This window comes from Takifugu flavidus, chromosome 5 (assembly GCF_003711565.1).
Source record: "Takifugu flavidus isolate HTHZ2018 chromosome 5, ASM371156v2, whole genome shotgun sequence".
Classification (NCBI taxonomy): domain Eukaryota; kingdom Metazoa; phylum Chordata; class Actinopteri; order Tetraodontiformes; family Tetraodontidae; genus Takifugu; species Takifugu flavidus.
This window is the reverse complement of record NC_079524.1, coordinates 13305004-13321980: the sequence shown is the minus strand read 5'-3', so window position 1 is coordinate 13321980 and position 16977 is coordinate 13305004. Positions and strand designations below refer to the sequence as shown.

Here is a 16977-nt window from a genome sequence, read left to right as displayed (position 1 = left end):
TGTGTGTGTGTCTGTGTGCGGGTGCTCACGTGTGTGTCTGATACTTTCAGTGTTTGAGCTCCAAAGATTCTAAATTTATTTTAAAGTTTTTCCTGGATTAATCCATGTTAACACAAACCGCCTGTTTTATCAAATGAAGTGGAGCCAGAGTGACGAGTAAAGTCAGAACAGATCCAGCCAAAACAGATCCAGGATCAGAAGATGCAGACATTAAACATTTGAATCCATAAATGTGTTTATTATCATGACAAAAATGAAACAGTTAACAAGATAAAAGATCGCTCTGCTGATGAAGCTGCTCCATCAGGAAAGTTTACAGGCACTCAGAAACTAAAGTGCAACAGTCAGCAAATCTTGTTCATTCGTAACAGGAACAAGAGGCTCTGTGAATCAGAAACTAATATTTGCATCAGACTGTGAGTTTTCACTGTCAAACTGCAGGAAAAAATGAAACATAGAAAAGAACATAGAAAGAAAAACATAGCGAAATGAAAGCAACTAAAACTTTCAGATGAGGAAGTTTTCATACCTGCAGTGATTTCTGGGAAAATGAGTAACTAGAAAAGAAACAACAGGTCCGTCTGTACATTCAACATCAACGCAACTGTAGCAACACAACGCTACTGCTGCATTCAGGTGCTTCAGGACATATAGCCACCAAGGCTGGTAGCTGGTCCGGACCACCCTGAAGGCAACACTTGATTGTCTAATCTATGGCACCTAACTGAAGGGACATAACTGTTTCAGCTTTGAGTTTCTCGTGATTGTCATCATGTTGTCACTGAAAGAAAACTATGACGGAGCGATTATGAATGTGGACGAAGTGATACCACCATAAAAAAAAACTCAAACAAAATAATAAAGAAAACAAAAATGACACAATTGGCTGACAACGTCTCCCTTTGGACTTTGAGTCACTGGCAGAAGTGGTTCAGCAACAATCATGGTGGTTCAGAAAGATATCTGTGACAAGATCACATGATGGGTTTACCTGATACGTCATGGTAATAGTGATCAGGGAGTCTCTGGAAGCATGTGTAACCAGTGCATAGAGGCCAGGTAAGGTCAAAAGGTCAACATGGAGCTGCGATGCCCCACTGCCTCCCCAAAATACATAGCAGTCTGAGGGAGGAGCATCAGATTTCCTCACCTCAGCACCCCTCACAGGTGGAGACAGCTGGAGATGCAAACAGGAAGTGAGACGCAGGTCCTTGTGGAGCATTCAGCCAATCTTCAGACCTCACATCAGAACTAAAGTGTCAATTTTAAATATTTTTAAAACTGTCCCAAAATGGAACAGAACCTTATCACTTGTCTGTGCAACGCCATATGACGTTTCAATCAATTTCTTCTGAAAAGGGGCGGGACTTGCAGGGCCAGGATCAACCCAACGGCCTGTCAGTCACATGCTGCTGTCCTGCAGGAGGGGCTCAATGTCCTCTGTGTCACCTGCGGGCGTGGCCAGAGGGCCGGTGCTGACCGCTGTCACAGTCAGGGCATATCCAGATTTGTGGGTGGAGCCAGTCTGGCTATCATCCGATGGGTGTCGTTCAGGGATGAAAATGGCGACAAAAATAGCAAATAAAACCGTGCAGGCTCCAAACAGGAAGGGTGGTCCAGGAATGAGCAGCTTCTACCACAGAGCAAAAAACAGACATGACCTCCATCACCACAAGTGCTTACTGACGGTGTGTGTGTGTGTGTGTGTGTGCGCGCGCGCGCGTCTGTAAACCTCGACTTTCTGTGATCTTCCTGCTGCTGGCTGTACATCGTTCAGCTCCACATTGAACAGGAAGAAGATGAAGCCATACAGAGCAGGACCCAGACCGTTGCACAACCCTCTGATACCTGTGATCATGCCCTGGGCCACACCTGTACACACAGTTTATGAGACAGGACAACAGGCCGAGCAAGGGGTCGGCAGTTAGCTCATACTCACCCTGCTGATCAGGTGATGCACAGTGTGACACCAGAGCAGAGACTGCTGGGAATGTGATTGAGGACATGGCTGCGATGGTTCCTGCTGCCCACATCATCCTGAAGAGAACCAAAGCAGTCAACACCCAGAAGAACCAGAACAGAACCACGGATCCACTGGGAGGGTGCTCAAGAGCTCACCAGGGTTCTGATCCAAAGCCATACCAGGTCAGCTGCAGGAGCTGGAAGCCCAGGCCCAGAAGAACTGTGTTCTTATTGCCAATGGTCCTCATAAGGATGCTAAGAAACAAAGTCTAACAGACAGAGGACGTGATACAAGTCAGGATGCCAACAGCATCACAACACACACTTATAATTTCACTTTTAAATCCACTTCACTGTCTGACGGACCCTCCAGGCAGCTGCTTATTTCCATACCTGAGCAACAATGGAGAGAATGCCAACCATGGCGATGAAGGCGGCGATGGCAGCAGGTGAAAACTCAATGACCTGCAACACACATCCGACGTTCTAATGAAGAACGGTCACCTGAGACCAATGCTTCCTGTGAGGGGTATGTTACCTGTCTTAGGTAGAGAAAGAAGCTGGAATACTGGCCGGCCTCAGGCAGGTAGGACAGGAAGACGGTGACACAGATCAACAGCACGGTGGTGTCTTTGCCAACACGGCGCAGAGACTGGACCACAGCAACCAACCAAATCAGAGAGCATAGAACCAGATCAGATTAACTCCTCCTCTTTGTTGGCAGGAAAACTATCACATGCACAGGAAAGGGGCCTCGTGCACAAGCCAAGTCACTTGTGAGCAACCCCAGTGAGTTTAAAGAGGAACCCTCCAACTGTCCCAGTGGACCTACATCAGCTGCTGAGAACAAACGTCTCTGAACTCACAGCAAACGGGTCAGCCTGTTCCCAGGAGATAGGGAAGCCCCATGATGTCAGCCTCATCTTGTCCGGCAGTGACTCCGGGACAACGAAGAACACAAAGGCAATGTCTATTACTGAAATCACCGTGGCGACCAGGGCGACCAGGCTGTCGCCATACTGAGCTGACAGGTAGGCGCCAATGGCTGGACTGGTCACCAGACTGGCTGCAAACGTGGCAGAAACCTGACAAGACAGAGCAGTGATATCAGGACCTGCAGCACCGAGCTGAAGATCAGTTGCTTTTACTCCTGGCAATCCACACATTTAACCAAAAACAGTCAGAATTCTACGTGTTTTGCCTGAAGTAAGAAAACATTTATATAGTCACAGATTAGGTCAAGATTAGGACCTTCAGCAGCCTGAAAGACAAACTGGTGAGCAGCTGGTCTAAACTCCTGTGGTGCTGAGGCTGGTTACCAGTCCGTAGGCGGTGCTCCTCTCCTGCTCCTCGGTAATGTCAGCCACATAAGCGAAGATCACGGAGAAAGTCACAGCAAATATCCCTGACAGCGAAATCAGAGCAAAGTAGCACCTACAGACAGGAAACATTCCATCAGTTCTCCTGGTTCTAGTTGATTCAGAAAACAGATTTTAATGGTTCCACGACATCAGTAAAAAGGTATTTTCTTTCCTTATGTTCCAGAATAATTACAGTATAATGATTTAATTAATCGCTTTAACATCAGCAACTATGAATAAAAATGGTTCACTCAGGATCTATATGTTCTGGCAGAAGGCAGCAAGGGTAGAACCTTGTTATGAGAACAGCAGCTGATCCAAATGATATTTTTAAACTATAACTTCAGAATCAAGATTATTTAGAAGAACTTCTGAACACAAAGGCCAACTGAAAGGTGCTTCTGGAATTGAACTAAGAGCAGCAGGAGATCCCAGTCTGGCTGATCTGATCACAAGAACAACAGGTGATGATCACATGAACTCTGACTGACTACCCCCCCAGCAGACGGCTCCACAACAACCAGAACCAAACAGCTCACTGCTGCCTCACATTCTCTCCATGATGGAAAGGATCAGACTCCTGAAACACACTCACACACACACACTCCCTCTCACCATGGGCTGATCCTCATGAAGGGGATGGGGGCACAGGTGAAAAAAACTGTCAGGAGGAGGAAAGATTTCCTCCCCCAGATATCAGACAGGGCTCCGATCAGTGGAGCCGACAGAAACGACAGGAAGCCCTGAAAGAACACAGAGGCTCAGAGATGGATGACAGATGATCCCTCCAGAAAAATCTGCCATTTGGCCACTAACAAGGAGTGGAGGGTGACAGAGTTCACATGGAACCCTCTCAGATCCTCAGTCATAGCTGTCTACAGGCCTCACCTTCACACCCTGAACCAGACCGTTCATGAGAAAAGTGTGCCGAGGGAACGTCTCATGAAGAACCTGAAACAACAAGGAACAGTTCTTCAAGAAGCCACAGAGCCCAACAGAAAGGAAAACCTCACAAAGGAACACATCTGAGCAGCCAACACAGAGAAGGTGATCTAGAGAGGTGCTGCTGTCATCAGGTTTACTTACAGTCAACATGGGCGTGGTCAGTAGCCCCCAGGCGAAGAACTCCAGGAAGATCACCACAACTGCATGGGTGACTTTGGCTCGGCCCCGGCCGTGCTGCCAACACAGGAGGGTTTATTAGATATTCATGGCTGGAAAGGAGCTTCAATTCTTGTAAAAGCTCAGATGGACAGCTGCTCAGACCAACACCTCACAGGACAGAGTCCAAACAAACTGAACAACATCAGACCAGCATCAGGGACACATTTATTTGAAATGAACGTGAAAGAAACCAAACCATGGAGGAAAAGATCAAATGCATTCTGGAGGAACAGCTGAGACATAGATGACAACAAGTGCATGTCCTGAATGGTGACAGGTTACTGGAGCACCTGCAGAGAAACAGCCTGTTTGAGATGTTTCAGTCAGGCTTTAGAGCTCATCACAGCACAGAAAAAGCACTTATTAAAGTTACTAATGGTCTTCTTATAGCTTCAGATCATGGACTGGTTTCTATGCTGGTTCTGCTGGACCTCAATGCTGCCTTTGATACAGTTGATTACAGCATCCTGTTACAGAGACTGGAACATATGATTGGGATTAAAGGGACAGCACTAGACTGGTTTAGATCATATTTATCAGATAGATACCAGTTTGCTCATGTCCATGGCATTCCCTCTTCATACAGTAGGGTTAGCCATGGAGTTCCACAAGATTCTGTACTTGGAACAATCCTTTTCTCCCTGTACATGCTTCCCTTAGAAAACATTATTCAGCAGCAATGAATAAATGTTCATTGTTATGCTGATGACACTCAGCTATATCTATCCATGAAACCAGAGGAGACAGAGAAGTTAGTGAAGCTTCAGACCTGTCTTAAAGACATAAAGTCTGGATGTCTTCAAATTTCCTTCTCGTTAACTCAGGAAAAACTGAGGTCATGGTGTTTGACCCTGAACCTCACAGGGATAGATTAGATCACATGATCACTCTAGACAGTATCTCCTTAGCATCTAGTCTCTCTGTGAGGAATCTTTGAGTAACTTTTGACCAAAATCTGTCCTTCAACCCACACATTAAAATAGTCTCTAGAAGTGCCATTTTTCACCTGAGAAACATCGCAAAGATCAGGAAACTACTGACCCGCCATGATGCTGAAAAGTTAGTCCATGCATTTGTCACTTCCAGGCTGGATTATTGTAATTCTTTATTATCAGGGTGTCCAAACAACTCTTTAAGAAGCCTCCAGGTGATCCAGAATGCTGCAGCCAGAGTTCTGACAGGTATTGACAAAAGAGATCACATAACTCCTGTACTGGCGTCTCTTCATTGGCTGCCCATTAAATTTAGAATAATTTTTAAAACCCTTCTTCTGACCTACAAGGTCCTCAGCTCTATCCTACCTGGAGGAGCTAGTGACACCTTATCATCCCAATAGACCACTCTGCTCTTTGAATGCTCGTTTACTTGTGGTTCCCAGAGTCTCTAGGAGTAGAATGGGGGGCTTAGCATTTAGTTACCAGGCCCCCCTGCTGCGGAACCAGCTCCCTGTCAAGGTAAAAGTTATAGACTTTTAAGATTAGACTTATAACCTACCTCTTTGAAAAAGCTTATTATCACTAATTCTCTAGTTGCAGTTACTATCCTAGACAGACAAATTATCATACTTAGGGGATCTAATTATTAGGTTAATATCCTAGTTATGCTGCTATAGGCCGAGGCTGCCTGGGTCCAGAAACATGATCACCTGACAGGCCTCTGTCACCAACTGGGTCAAGTCTTCCTTTCCTATCCTCCTCATAGGTATCGCGGCCTTCATAGTTGTATGCTGACCTACTGACCCCGCTGACCTACTCAACTCAACAGGCAGTTTATTTTAATTAATATAATGTATTTCTATGTTGTACCTGTTCTCTCCTCTACCTGTCCTCCCTCTTCTCCTTCCTCTCTACCCAGCCGGCTCAGCAGGAGGGTCCCCCCCTATATGACCGACCCATTTTCTGTTTACATCCTTCATAAGTAAACGTGAGTTTTCATCTACCTCATTTCTAGTGGTGGAAGTTAGAAAAAGACTAATGGTGGTCAACAAATAGAGATAAAATCTACTTCCTGTTTGCAGTCCTGACAGAATTAATCCATAAAAGTTTGGGTTTAAGGGGGAGCTAGCATTAGCAGCGGAGCTAGCCCGGAGTCAATGATGGGACCACCTGCGTCACCTTTACGCTCCTGTCAGATGACTTTAAATACGGGGGTTGGTCTGAAAGTAGCTGCACAAATGCACAATTTGTGGCCCAAAGCTGGCTACCCAGCACCGCCCAGGAGCCGCTTAAAGTTGCCGTTAGCCCCGGTGCTAACAATCCTCACCGAGCTCCGCACCAACATGATGTCGGTGGCCTCGCTTGCTGGTTTCTTCAGGCTCGGCTCACATCCCGGCTCGCCGGTTATCTCGTGTACTGCGACCCTGTCGGCATTCCTCGGAGGGGGACGTGTCTCTTCCAGGGTTCCGTCGGTATCACCTCATTCCTGTACTGAACCACGGGAGCGGCAGCAGAAACCGTTGGGTTGGTGTCCTCCAAATTCCTTTGCTTTACTTGAATCAAACAGCCGGTTACATCAATTTAATCACAGCGATCTTTTGTGTGAGCGGGGCCATCCGCTCACTCTCTCAGTTAATAGTAAACACTGACCTAAACACCGCCCCAGTAGGATGTCTCCATATACCAACGAACGTAATGTCTCCAGGATGAGTTGCGGAAGTTCTACTTGTTAAAACTACAAATAAAGTTTTAAAGTGTTAAACTTTCATGCGGAACAAAAGTATTTGTACTAACAATAATGCCGTTTAATGGTGAAGACGATTTTTAAAATATGGTTGTGAATTTTCTTCGTAGCCAAATTCCTTTGAAGGCCCCCGACAGTTAAGTGACTTAAATAAAAAGGCTGCTTCACAGTGATGATTCGGCACAAATGAAGCTCTTTAGAGGTCACATAACAACTGTATATTTAATTACATCAAGACAGTTTAAAGTATTCAAATCTATGAAAAAAATTTTTTTCAAAAAAGCGGGAAATTTGCAAACGTTGGATTAAAAACAATATGATTAAAACAGATGTGGACAAAGTTCCAAAATAATGACGACGTTTGCTCAAGTAACCTTTAGAAAATCCCCAATAAACTTCACCAAAATGTCATTAATTGGTGTATCTAGTTAATGACAGGACGTTTCGATAATCTGTTGCTGCCCACACAGATTGTTTGGATGTTTAACTGCCATATTGTGAACTTTGTTTGAACTTTGTTTTATGTAAAAGGAATTTAAAGAAAATGATTCTTCCACTTCACAGTCGTGGTGCTGCTGGGTCCACCTGCTGCACCGCGGCTCTCATTACAATACAGGAAAGAAGTTCTGGTATTGGAAAAGATCAAATTTCAACGAACATAAAGACTACATTTCAATCCAACTGAAATGATTTGAGTTATAAAACAGAAAGGAGGCCGACGCAGGTTGTCGTGTGACGGGAGGACACAGGATACGGTATCAAAATATCTGGTCTTATTTCCGGTTGGAGTACTGTAAAATAAAGATTATCAATGTTTTGACCTTTTGCAGCTTCGTTGTTTTTGTTGTCGTGTATGTTGATGGTCTTGAAGAACACCTTTACTCAAATGATATTTCTGTTTGTTTGAAAAATTGGACTGTAATAGCTGTGACGTGAGTTACAAAAATTTGATCTTTTCCACAAAGCTGTTTAAAAAACGCATGTGGCAAAATTTCACACATTTTGATTTTTAATAGGATATGATTCGTTAGAACAGAGCTCGACTTTCACTACTGTCCTTTCCCCATGTTTAATATTTTTTAAAACAACTACGTAAGAGGCCCCCCATAATCTGCATTTTATTTTGAAGGTGTTGTCGTCTCACTTCCGATTTGCCTTCATTCGAACCAATCCAACTTGACGCAGCAGAGAGGCGAACGGAGGATCGGCGGATCAATTTAGAGCCACCGGCGGCTGATCGGATTATGCGGAGGCGTTGATCATTACATCGGTAAGAAACGATATAGGCTCCGTGTCGAGGAACAACCAGCGGCGACATAAGAGCGCAGTAGAGTTAGCCTGGCGCCCATGCGCCCCTCGCAGCCTCCCCTCTCCCTTTGTTCCTTTGCGCCTTTTCTTGCACCGACACAGGTTTTGTAAATACTGGCGCAACATGGCCGCCGTGTGCAGAGATCAGCCGCTGTGTGCGTGCGCGCGCGCGTGTTGTGGGGCGACGAGGAGGTAATTAGGAGTGTAAATTCTGGCTTTTGGCTGCTGATCTTCAGCTTAATCGTCACTCGCATCCAAAACACCCGCAGCTGATCTGGACCGCGCACACGTGACCTGCATATTTCAATCTGGACACACGCCGCTAGACTGCGCGTGTGTGGTGGGGGTGCGGGGCGGACTTAGGTCATGATGGCGATGGTCGAGATGTTTTTACGTTAGTGTGACGTCATAGTGAGGGCACGTCATCGATGTCCAGCTGTTCTATTGAAACGTGTAGCGCTCGATACACCAGAGCACATGAAAAGTGCTTCTCAGTCACCTTTTACTCTTTTACTCTTCTTTTCTTTGATCTTTGGGAGTCTTTGAAGCATTTTGTTTATTTAGGATGTAATTTTGTGTAATTTGCTCTGATCAACTTTTGCTTCTGTGTTAGAAAAGTCACAATAATTGAGCAACATATATGACTAAAATCACCAGAGCTGCTGATCCTGAGTCTATAAAATAGTAAAGGGAGACAAAGCTTTTTTATTTCAATCCTTGCAGGGCTACAGCCGATGTTATGTTTGTTCTTTAATAATCACAAAGTGAATCATTCTTCCCACCCAGACTGATCGGATTTCTCTCAAGGACATAGTCTGGACCCAGCTGCCCAGGGACTGGTCTTCATCCTTTCTTCACTCCTCCCTCTGCTCCTTCCTCCTTTCCCTGCCCCCCAGCCCCTCACCCTTTCTCCATTCTCACCCATTCCTCTGCACATCGAGGCCCAGCGTTCACCTCGAACTGGCGGCCGGACCGGCTGCCCCCACAGGTGGATGAATGAAGACCCCATTCAAGAGCCCAACAGCCCCACGACCCCGGACAGACGGGGGTGAGTTCCAGAGGCTTTATTTCTAGGCAGTAATAAATGAAAGTCTGGTTGTTAGCATGCTATCATTAGTGGCAGCCGGCTCTGGGCCTCAGGTTGGTGTCTCCGATGTGCTGGCAGTGGGGGACACAGTAAAATGCAGGGGAACCCGCTGTATAGTCTTCTGTTCATTTGGATGCCCCGGTGGTCGGCGGCAACACAGAACATGTTAAAATAATTCTCTGTGTGTGGGTGTGTTTTAGGGCATTCAGGTGTTTCTGCAAACATGATGAAGAAAAAGAATCCACACAAGTGAGATCACAAAATTTAGATGGTCATTTTGAAAATTTTGACAGTCGCACTCATCTTTTCTCTCTCTCTCTTCCTCCCAGGAAGCAGAGGACCAATGTGGGTCCCAGTAAGACTCTGGCTCAGCCCAGAAGGAACATAGTGGGTTGCAGGATCCAGCACATCTGGAAAGAAGGAAGTAAGTTTGATGGAACAGAATGTTCAAATTTTTAGAATCAAATCTGCTTCAGAAGCTGTATTAATCTGGTGGGCGGAGCTTAATGTGGTGGCTTTCACCTTTGCTCAGGTGTTCTTCTCTTCTTACTCTGCTCCATTCAGTTTTGATGTTTGATGAATAACCTTAATCATTTTGTGCTGAGAAATTGCTCAGGTGGATGTTATTAGTTGTTTTATGCTTCCCCATAACTGCGGCCATTTAATTAGAGATTAAATGTATAAAAATAAATAAAAATGTTGCAGTTTGTATAATGAGTTCAAAACAAGCAGCCAGATCTTTGACCTTTAACCTCAGAAATATAACAAAATCCTTTTCTCACATGTTTATGAAGCACTGAGCAAAACTCTTGAATAATTTCTGTGTGTGTGTGTCTCTCTCCCTCCTAGGTAAGTCCTCTCAGTGGAAGGGGACTGTCCTGGACCAGGTCCCAGTGAATCCGTCTCTCTACCTGATCAAATACGACGGCTTCGACTGTATCTATGGCCTGGAGCTGTACAGCGACGAGCGGGTGATCGGACTGGAGGTTCTGCCTGACAGAGTGGGTGAGGAACTGCACCATCACACACCAATCTCATCGGTTCTGTGCCTTATGACATCATCCAGAGTGTACCCCTCTGATCGGTCCAGCTCCAGCCCGCGTCAGCGACTCCTTGCTGGCAGAGACCATGATCGGGAAAGCGGTGGAGCATATGTTTGAGACAGAGGATGGGCCGAAGGAGGAGTGGAGGGGAATGGTTCTGGCCCAGGCTCCCATCATGACATCGTGGTTCTACATCACCTATGAGAAGGACCCGGTGCTCTACATGTACCAGCTCCTGGACGACTACAAGGAGGGAGACCTGCGGATCATGCCCGACTCTAGTGAGCACCGTACACACAGTTTCTGCCAGTTTACACTTAGCTTCTCACTTGTTACTTGTTCAGGGTTGAAAGATCTCAGAAAAAAAATCACATGACCCATGTTTACCTCTGTTTATGTGCAGATGATGCAGCAGCAGAACGGGAACCTGGTGAGGTGGTCGACAGCCTGGTGGGCAAACAGGTGGAGTATGCCAAAGAAGACGGCGGCAAGCGTTCGGGGATGGTCATTCACCAGGTGGAGGCCAAACCCTCCGTCTATTTCATCAAGTTTGATGATGACTTTCACATCTACGTCTATGACTTAGTCAAGACCTCCTAAGGCCAGAGAATCCAGGTCCAAGACCACCAAGAAACTGATTAAGACCTGCTCAGACTCCACCAGAGATGCTCTATGGAGAGGGTGATCCACTCGGATTTGTTTTTCAGAGATGCGCCTTAAAATGAGAAAGTAATGTTTGTGGCTGTTGGAATGGTCACATGTTCAGAGTTTTTTCCAGTCATTCATTATTTTTTCTGCATTTCCAGAATTCTTTCTCTTAATGTTATATTACCGTAACACAAAAGGAGCCACAAAAACAATCTGGACTTTTTGAAGAAATGGAGAAAATAAAGATCGGCTGCAGCCTTTCCTGAACCTTCATCAGATCATTGGGAGCTGGGGGGTCTGTTCCCCCAATACTGAACTTCCTGTCAGTTCCTGTCTGTTTCTACATTACCCAGAATTACTTGGGTGAATCTCTGTGGACAAGAGTTAAGTTGCAACAATTATCCTGACAGCATCGTCGATGCTAACCCAGCAGATGACGTTCGTGGCCATTTGAAGTTGTTCCCACAGCATTTTTCAGTTTTGTTTTAACAACTGATGGTTTCCACCCGAACGTAATTATATTTGTACCAGAAATGCTCGTTTGAACACTGACGGATTGTAGTGAGAGTTTGGGAAAACTTTCAGTTTGGTTACATGTAATATATGGTTTATAACACATGACGTGGTTGTGAGGACACATGTTAATTCATGTACCTTCAAGAGACATTTTTATACTTTGACGTCAGTTTTATTGTAGGGGTTACCACGTAAGTGTGCTATCAACCATGTCTGACATGACAAATGTCCCCTTTAAAGTTGATAAATGTTGATTTTTAGCTTCAGTCATTCCAAAATATCCACTGTTCCACACCTGCTCCTTCAGATGGCTAATGTCACTCAGCCTGCTCAGAAAAACCAACAGATGTGGATCCAGATACATCTCCATCCACCTAAATCCACTTTTCATTTTAAGATAATTCTCCACGTGGTATAAATAACTCTGATTTTGACCAATTCCAAACAATATATTCAATATCCCAAATCAAACACACAGATGATGGTTTTTTTGGTTCTGAACATTGGAGCTTTTTGTTAATGAGCAGATAATTTCCTTATTTCTTTGACCAATCAGCTTGGTCGATTCACCTGCGGAGGCTATGATTGGCTGCTGTCTCCAGCGAGGGTGGGCCATCGGGGGTGACGTTGACACTTGTGAGACCATTTCATAGACTGACCAAGCTGCGTGTGTGTGCGTGTGTGTCCCGTGCAGAGCCGTGTTGTATTTGCATGCTCTATAGCTCTGTGTAAATTCAAGTTGCTGAGTTGCATGTTCTGTGTTTTCAGTTCAGCTGACGTCTGTTGTGGCTGTTGGTGCCTTTTTCTTTTTCTTGTTCTTTTCTGTGTTTTTTACAGTGTTTCAGAGGCTGTGAATTAAAAAATGTTGTGACAACCTGAGGTGACAGAGTTATGACGGTGTGACGTCTGTTTATGGTGGATTGCCACTGTTAGAGTGCCAACTACTGATGCCAGTGTTGTACAGCAGTGAAAAGCTCCCACAATATTTACAAAAATTAAACATTTCTGTTTTTCACTTGAGTCTTACTCTCTTTTCTCGTTGATATTTAATTGTGACCTTACCCAGTGAACACATTTATCCACCCTGGAGAACTTGAAGCATGTGTGAGACATAAAGCAGACCATGTGCTGTCAGCCAGGTCTGAGGATGCCTATGAAGTGTCAAAATTATACAGTGAAGTTAAAAATTACATGAAATAAAAGAACAAATCAGATTATTACATGTGAACTTTGACAAGCGCGTGTGTGCAAATAATACACATGAACTTGTGAAAAGCGTCACTGTGACGTCATAAACCCGCGCGAACTCCCAGAATGCATCTCTCAGATAAATGACAAACCTGTTGTTTAAAGGCCATTTATTAGTTGTCGTCGATCAATTAGCTTCCTGATTATTGATTGATATTAACCTGTTTCGATACCCTGTCTGAGAACACAGGAGCTAAAAGATAAAACCGTCAGTAAAGAAGCTCACCTGGAGAATCAAAGTGTCCAACTGCCCTGTTGCGCCATGATCTTTCTGGTTCATGCATGTGATGATTGGTCAAATCACGGATCAATCTGTGAAAGGTGCAGCCTTCTCTTGTTACGCTATGCGCCTCAGCCTCTCTGATCCAGAACCAGGTATCATCTGTGCAAACATGTAGACAAATCCTGCGTCAGTCAAAAAACAATCTAAAGAAATTCTGTCAAAATAGTATTTTTACATTTTTATCACGTCTTTGGGGTAAACGTAGATCTAGAGATGTAGAATGTGTGATAGATATAGACGGATGCTGTTTGTTTTTCTTTAGGATAGAATCAAGTCTATTAGCCTACAGTAGTTCTCTACCTCATTTTGTTAGTACACCAAACTTTTTAACCATATTTCTAGTGGTGACCGGTGCTCTATTGGTTTTAGTCAACTTAATTAAGATGGTGAAAAGATGTGTTTTCAAAAGCCAACCCCGTGGCGGAAAGGCTGTGAGCAGCAGCAGTTCGGTGCTCCCGCCTCTCCGGCAGGAGGCGCTGTGATCCGGACAGGAACAGGAAGTAGAAGTGGACAGTGGCGTGTTGAAGCTCCATGTGGTTGAAAGGCGATAAAAATACCTCTGGTTTAAGTTATTTATCTTTGTTGAGGGGTGAAAATGCAGCACGACGACGTGAGTGTGAACCAAGAATATGCTAACACTAGCTAACCAGGGAAATCTTTCTCATATTGAGTATCGCTAACGACTTTATTAATCACTAATCCTTCGTCGCTTGAAATATGAAACGCTGCTTTCATTATGCTGTCATTGTTATTAATTTCTTGTGTTACAATCGTTGCTTCAGGTTATCTGGGATATTATTGGGAACAAACAGTTCTGCTCATTCAAAGTCAAGTAAGTTAATTTATGAAAGGAAGATATTTTAAATGTGCTTCTCCAGTATTTCTTTGTCTTTGAAGATTAATAAACTCAAGGTTGCGGTTTAAAGTGTCATCATTAGGAATATTTTTATTTACGTTTTTTTTTAAATTGTTGAGCAACCTTTCACAAAATTCCTCTGAAAGGAAGAAACTTTATTAAATGGCCACAGTGATTCTTATTCTTTTTGCCTTAGTTTTACTCGAGCCTGAGTATCTCGTGTACTTCATTACTTTGCACCTGGTGTGGTTTTTGTGTTAAAGACCTGATTGGCTCATTAAACCTTAAGATAATGTCCCAATTATTAGCACACTGTCCTGCATTTAATTAATGAGCTAAAAAGGCTGCTAATTACTGGAGCGTTGATATTACCGATCTTGTCTTTGTCATCAGGACCAAGAGCCAGAGTTTCTGTCGGAATGAATACAACATCACTGGAATGTGTAACCGCTCTTCCTGTCCACTGGCCAACAGTCAGTACGCCACCATCAGGGAGGAGAAAGGTGAGGGACGCAGCATGACGCGTCAACTAGCCTGCGCCGTGTGATAACGCTTTTATTCTTGCAGGTCAGTGTTTCCTCTACATGAAGGTGATTGAGAGAGCAGCATTCCCTTCCAAGCTTTGGGAGAAGGTCAGGACTATTCTGATTTGTAGATGCACAAGTGAGAAAACACGTGCAAGGATGTGCTAATAGGTGTTTCTGTGCATGCGCAGGTGAAACTGAGTAAAAATTATGAGAAAGCTCTGGAACAGATTGATGAGAATTTGATCTACTGGCCTCGATTCATTCGACACAAATGCAAACAACGCTTCACCAAAATCACCCAGTACCTGATTCGAATGAGGAAACTGGTCCTCAAGAGACAGTAAGGAGAAAATCCCACATCCGTGTAGGCAATTCAAGTTGAATCTGCTTTGTGAGTTGAGTGATTAAGTGTGTGTGTTTTTGTGTGTGTAGGAGGAAGCTGGTTCCCCTCAGCAGGAAGGTAGAAAGGAGAGAGAAGAGGAAAGAAGTGAGTGAAGCTGATCATGTGTGTGCACATACATGCCTGCCTGCTAATATGTGTTTGTGTTGGCAGGAAAAAGCTCTGATTGCTGCTCAGTTGGACAACGCCATCGAGAAGGAGTTGCTGGAGAGACTCAAACAGGGAACGGTGCGCATGTGCTCACATTATCCACAAACGGGAAGAAATCTGGGAAGAAAAGAGGTTTTCAGGGTTTCGATGTTTGTTTCAGTACGGAGACATCTACAACTTCCCCGTTCACGCCTTTGATCGAGCTCTGGAGCAGCAGGAGGAGAGCGAGGAGGAGGAGGAGGAAGAAGAGGAGGACGATGAGGTGATTATCAGTTCTCTCTCACCCCCCCGCACGCACAGAGTTCGTATTTGATTGTGTGTGTGTGTGTGTGTGTGCGCGCAGGATGTTGGGCAGAAAGAGTTTGTCACAGAAGAGGAAATGGAAGAGAGCGATCTGAGCGACTTTGAGGTAAATGGGGCTCCTGACGACCCACCTGTCAGGTCACATGATATTGATATCATCATCATTGATGTCATCTGCCAGAGTTGCACACGGGGTGGGCGGGGCTTATTGGGTTTAACGTGATGATGATGGACCACAATATGGGCTGCAGGTACTTTCTTTGGGTTTTAATTTAACTATTCATTAAAAATGCAAGAATACGTTTCTCAGCATTGGATATCGAGACCTGAAACTTTGACCTTTTTAATTATTACGACTCAAATAATTCAAACTTCTGCTGACCCATGAACTTGACACAGAAGGACCAAATTCACGTCACTCTTTGACCAGAACTTCTCATGAGTGTGGATGTAACTGATGGAACGTCTGTTTTCAAAGGAAATGAACAAACTGAAGACAAGTAGTGATGAAGAGGGGGAGGAAGAGTCCAGTGCAGAGGAGGATGTGCAGACTTTAAGGTGTAAAGGGAAAAGCCCGGCCAATGGTTCAGTGGCAAGGAAAAAGCGAGCGTACGTGGAGATCGAGTACGAGCAGGAGACGGAGCCAGCAGCCAAGAGCCGAGCCGCACGTTGATGACGCCTCGAGGGAAGTGTGACCTGAGGACACACCCCCTGGACACTAACAGCACCCCAGTCCTGGAAACTGACTGGAGAATTTTTCTGTTGCCAGGAACTTTATTACACTTCCTGCCTGTCATCCGAACCCTTCCCTTCACACAAATTCATCCCATGCAGAAGAAACTTGGACCAGGCGAGGAAGGGTGATGACGTCATCACGATGTCATCGTCCAGCAAAACAGTAAATGTTTAATATTAAAACTTTTTGAAGCATTTCTGGCTCGTTTTGAGACGACGAATGAACAAATCTCATCTCTGATTGGTAATTTATCTCTACGCCATTGTGGAAACTTTTTGTTTCTGGTTTGAATCCAAACAGTTTGAATTCTTAAAGAGAAATCACCCTTTTGGGTGAAAAGAAGCTGATTCAGTGTCTCCAGAGAATTTCTTTACATTTTTTTAAAAAAAAATTTTCATGACTGCAGCCAACAGCTAAGGACAATTAGTCAAGTTAGAATTTTTTACTGAAGGGGTGGAGCTTCACCCCAAAAAAGATTTCAAACATTGGATGATGACTACTACAACTCACTCTTTTCTTAAATGGGTGTTTGAAAATGTAAATTTTGATGAAATGCATGATAATGGAAAGTCTTTTAGCTCTGCCTCCCCTCCAACATGTTTACATTTCCTTGGGAAAAGGACATATTTGCACAAAAAGTCCTAGTATCCAACTAAATGCGTAGAAGTGATATTTTGGGCCATTTCATGCTTCAAAGACAAATTTG

General features: G+C 44.4%; 3 protein-coding genes, 1 long non-coding RNA gene and 1 other non-coding gene across 5 annotated transcripts; 4 read left to right on the top strand and 1 right to left on the bottom strand.

The window, feature by feature from the left end:
- Positions 1-217: 217 nt before the first annotated feature.
- On the bottom strand, positions 218-7102 carry mfsd14bb (major facilitator superfamily domain containing 14Bb). The gene is made up of 12 exons (XM_057033824.1): positions 6750-7102; positions 4410-4502; positions 4212-4274; positions 3939-4066; positions 3282-3396; positions 2829-3047; positions 2501-2614; positions 2356-2427; positions 2119-2231; positions 1940-2037; positions 1733-1872; positions 218-1633 (listed from the first exon to the last, which is right to left on the bottom strand). Exons 1-12 carry the CDS (start codon positions 6765-6767, stop codon positions 1403-1405), a joined length of 1404 nt encoding a protein of 467 aa, XP_056889804.1. The 5' UTR covers positions 6768-7102; the 3' UTR covers positions 218-1402.
- Positions 6810-7991, top strand: LOC130526295 (uncharacterized). Its single transcript, XR_008950698.1, has 2 exons — positions 6810-6946; positions 7731-7991. It is a non-coding gene; the product is annotated as an uncharacterized LOC130526295 (long non-coding RNA).
- A 304-nt stretch (positions 7992-8295) lies between these two features.
- spinb (spindlin b) lies at positions 8296-12783 on the top strand. Its single transcript, XM_057033828.1, has 7 exons — positions 8296-8436; positions 9261-9522; positions 9762-9810; positions 9891-9985; positions 10411-10566; positions 10652-10885; positions 11008-12783. The coding sequence occupies exons 2-7, from the start codon at positions 9471-9473 to the stop codon at positions 11202-11204; spliced, it is 783 nt and encodes a 260-aa protein (XP_056889808.1). The 5' UTR covers positions 8296-8436; positions 9261-9470; the 3' UTR covers positions 11205-12783.
- Positions 12784-13281: 498 nt separating this feature from the next.
- Positions 13282-13382, top strand: LOC130526615 (small nucleolar RNA U13). The gene has a single exon (XR_008950822.1). It is a non-coding gene; the product is annotated as a small nucleolar RNA U13 (small nucleolar RNA).
- A 229-nt stretch (positions 13383-13611) lies between these two features.
- Positions 13612-16465, top strand: mak16 (MAK16 homolog (S. cerevisiae)). The gene is made up of 10 exons (XM_057033827.1): positions 13612-13909; positions 14082-14131; positions 14549-14658; positions 14723-14787; positions 14871-15022; positions 15115-15169; positions 15236-15310; positions 15393-15494; positions 15576-15641; positions 16014-16465. Exons 1-10 carry the CDS (start codon positions 13895-13897, stop codon positions 16206-16208), a joined length of 885 nt encoding a protein of 294 aa, XP_056889807.1. The 5' UTR covers positions 13612-13894; the 3' UTR covers positions 16209-16465.
- The last annotated feature ends 512 nt before the right edge of the window (positions 16466-16977 follow it).

Excerpts from the sequence above, each read along its gene's own strand:
- mak16 (XM_057033827.1), top strand. Across the intron at positions 14,788-14,870 it reads CTTCCAAGCTTTGGGAGAAG|GTGAAACTGAGTAAAAATTA; the intron begins GTCAGGACTATT and ends GTGCATGCGCAG. Across the intron at positions 15,170-15,235 it reads GGAGAGAGAAGAGGAAAGAA|GAAAAAGCTCTGATTGCTGC; the intron begins GTGAGTGAAGCT and ends TTGTGTTGGCAG.
- mfsd14bb (XM_057033824.1), bottom strand. Across the intron at positions 3,397-3,938 it reads TTCATGAGGATCAGCCCATG|GTGCTACTTTGCTCTGATTT; the intron begins GTGAGAGGGAGT and ends TCCTGTCTGTAG. Across the intron at positions 1,634-1,732 it reads GAAGATCACAGAAAGTCGAG|AAGCTGCTCATTCCTGGACC; the intron begins GTTTACAGACGC and ends GCTCTGTGGTAG.
- spinb (XM_057033828.1), top strand. The coding sequence starts at position 9,471 with ATGAAGACCCCATTCAAGAGCCCAACAGCCCCACGACCCCGGACAGAC. Across the intron at positions 9,986-10,410 it reads GCACATCTGGAAAGAAGGAA|GTAAGTCCTCTCAGTGGAAG; the intron begins GTAAGTTTGATG and ends TCTCCCTCCTAG. Across the intron at positions 10,886-11,007 it reads GCGGATCATGCCCGACTCTA|ATGATGCAGCAGCAGAACGG; the intron begins GTGAGCACCGTA and ends GTTTATGTGCAG.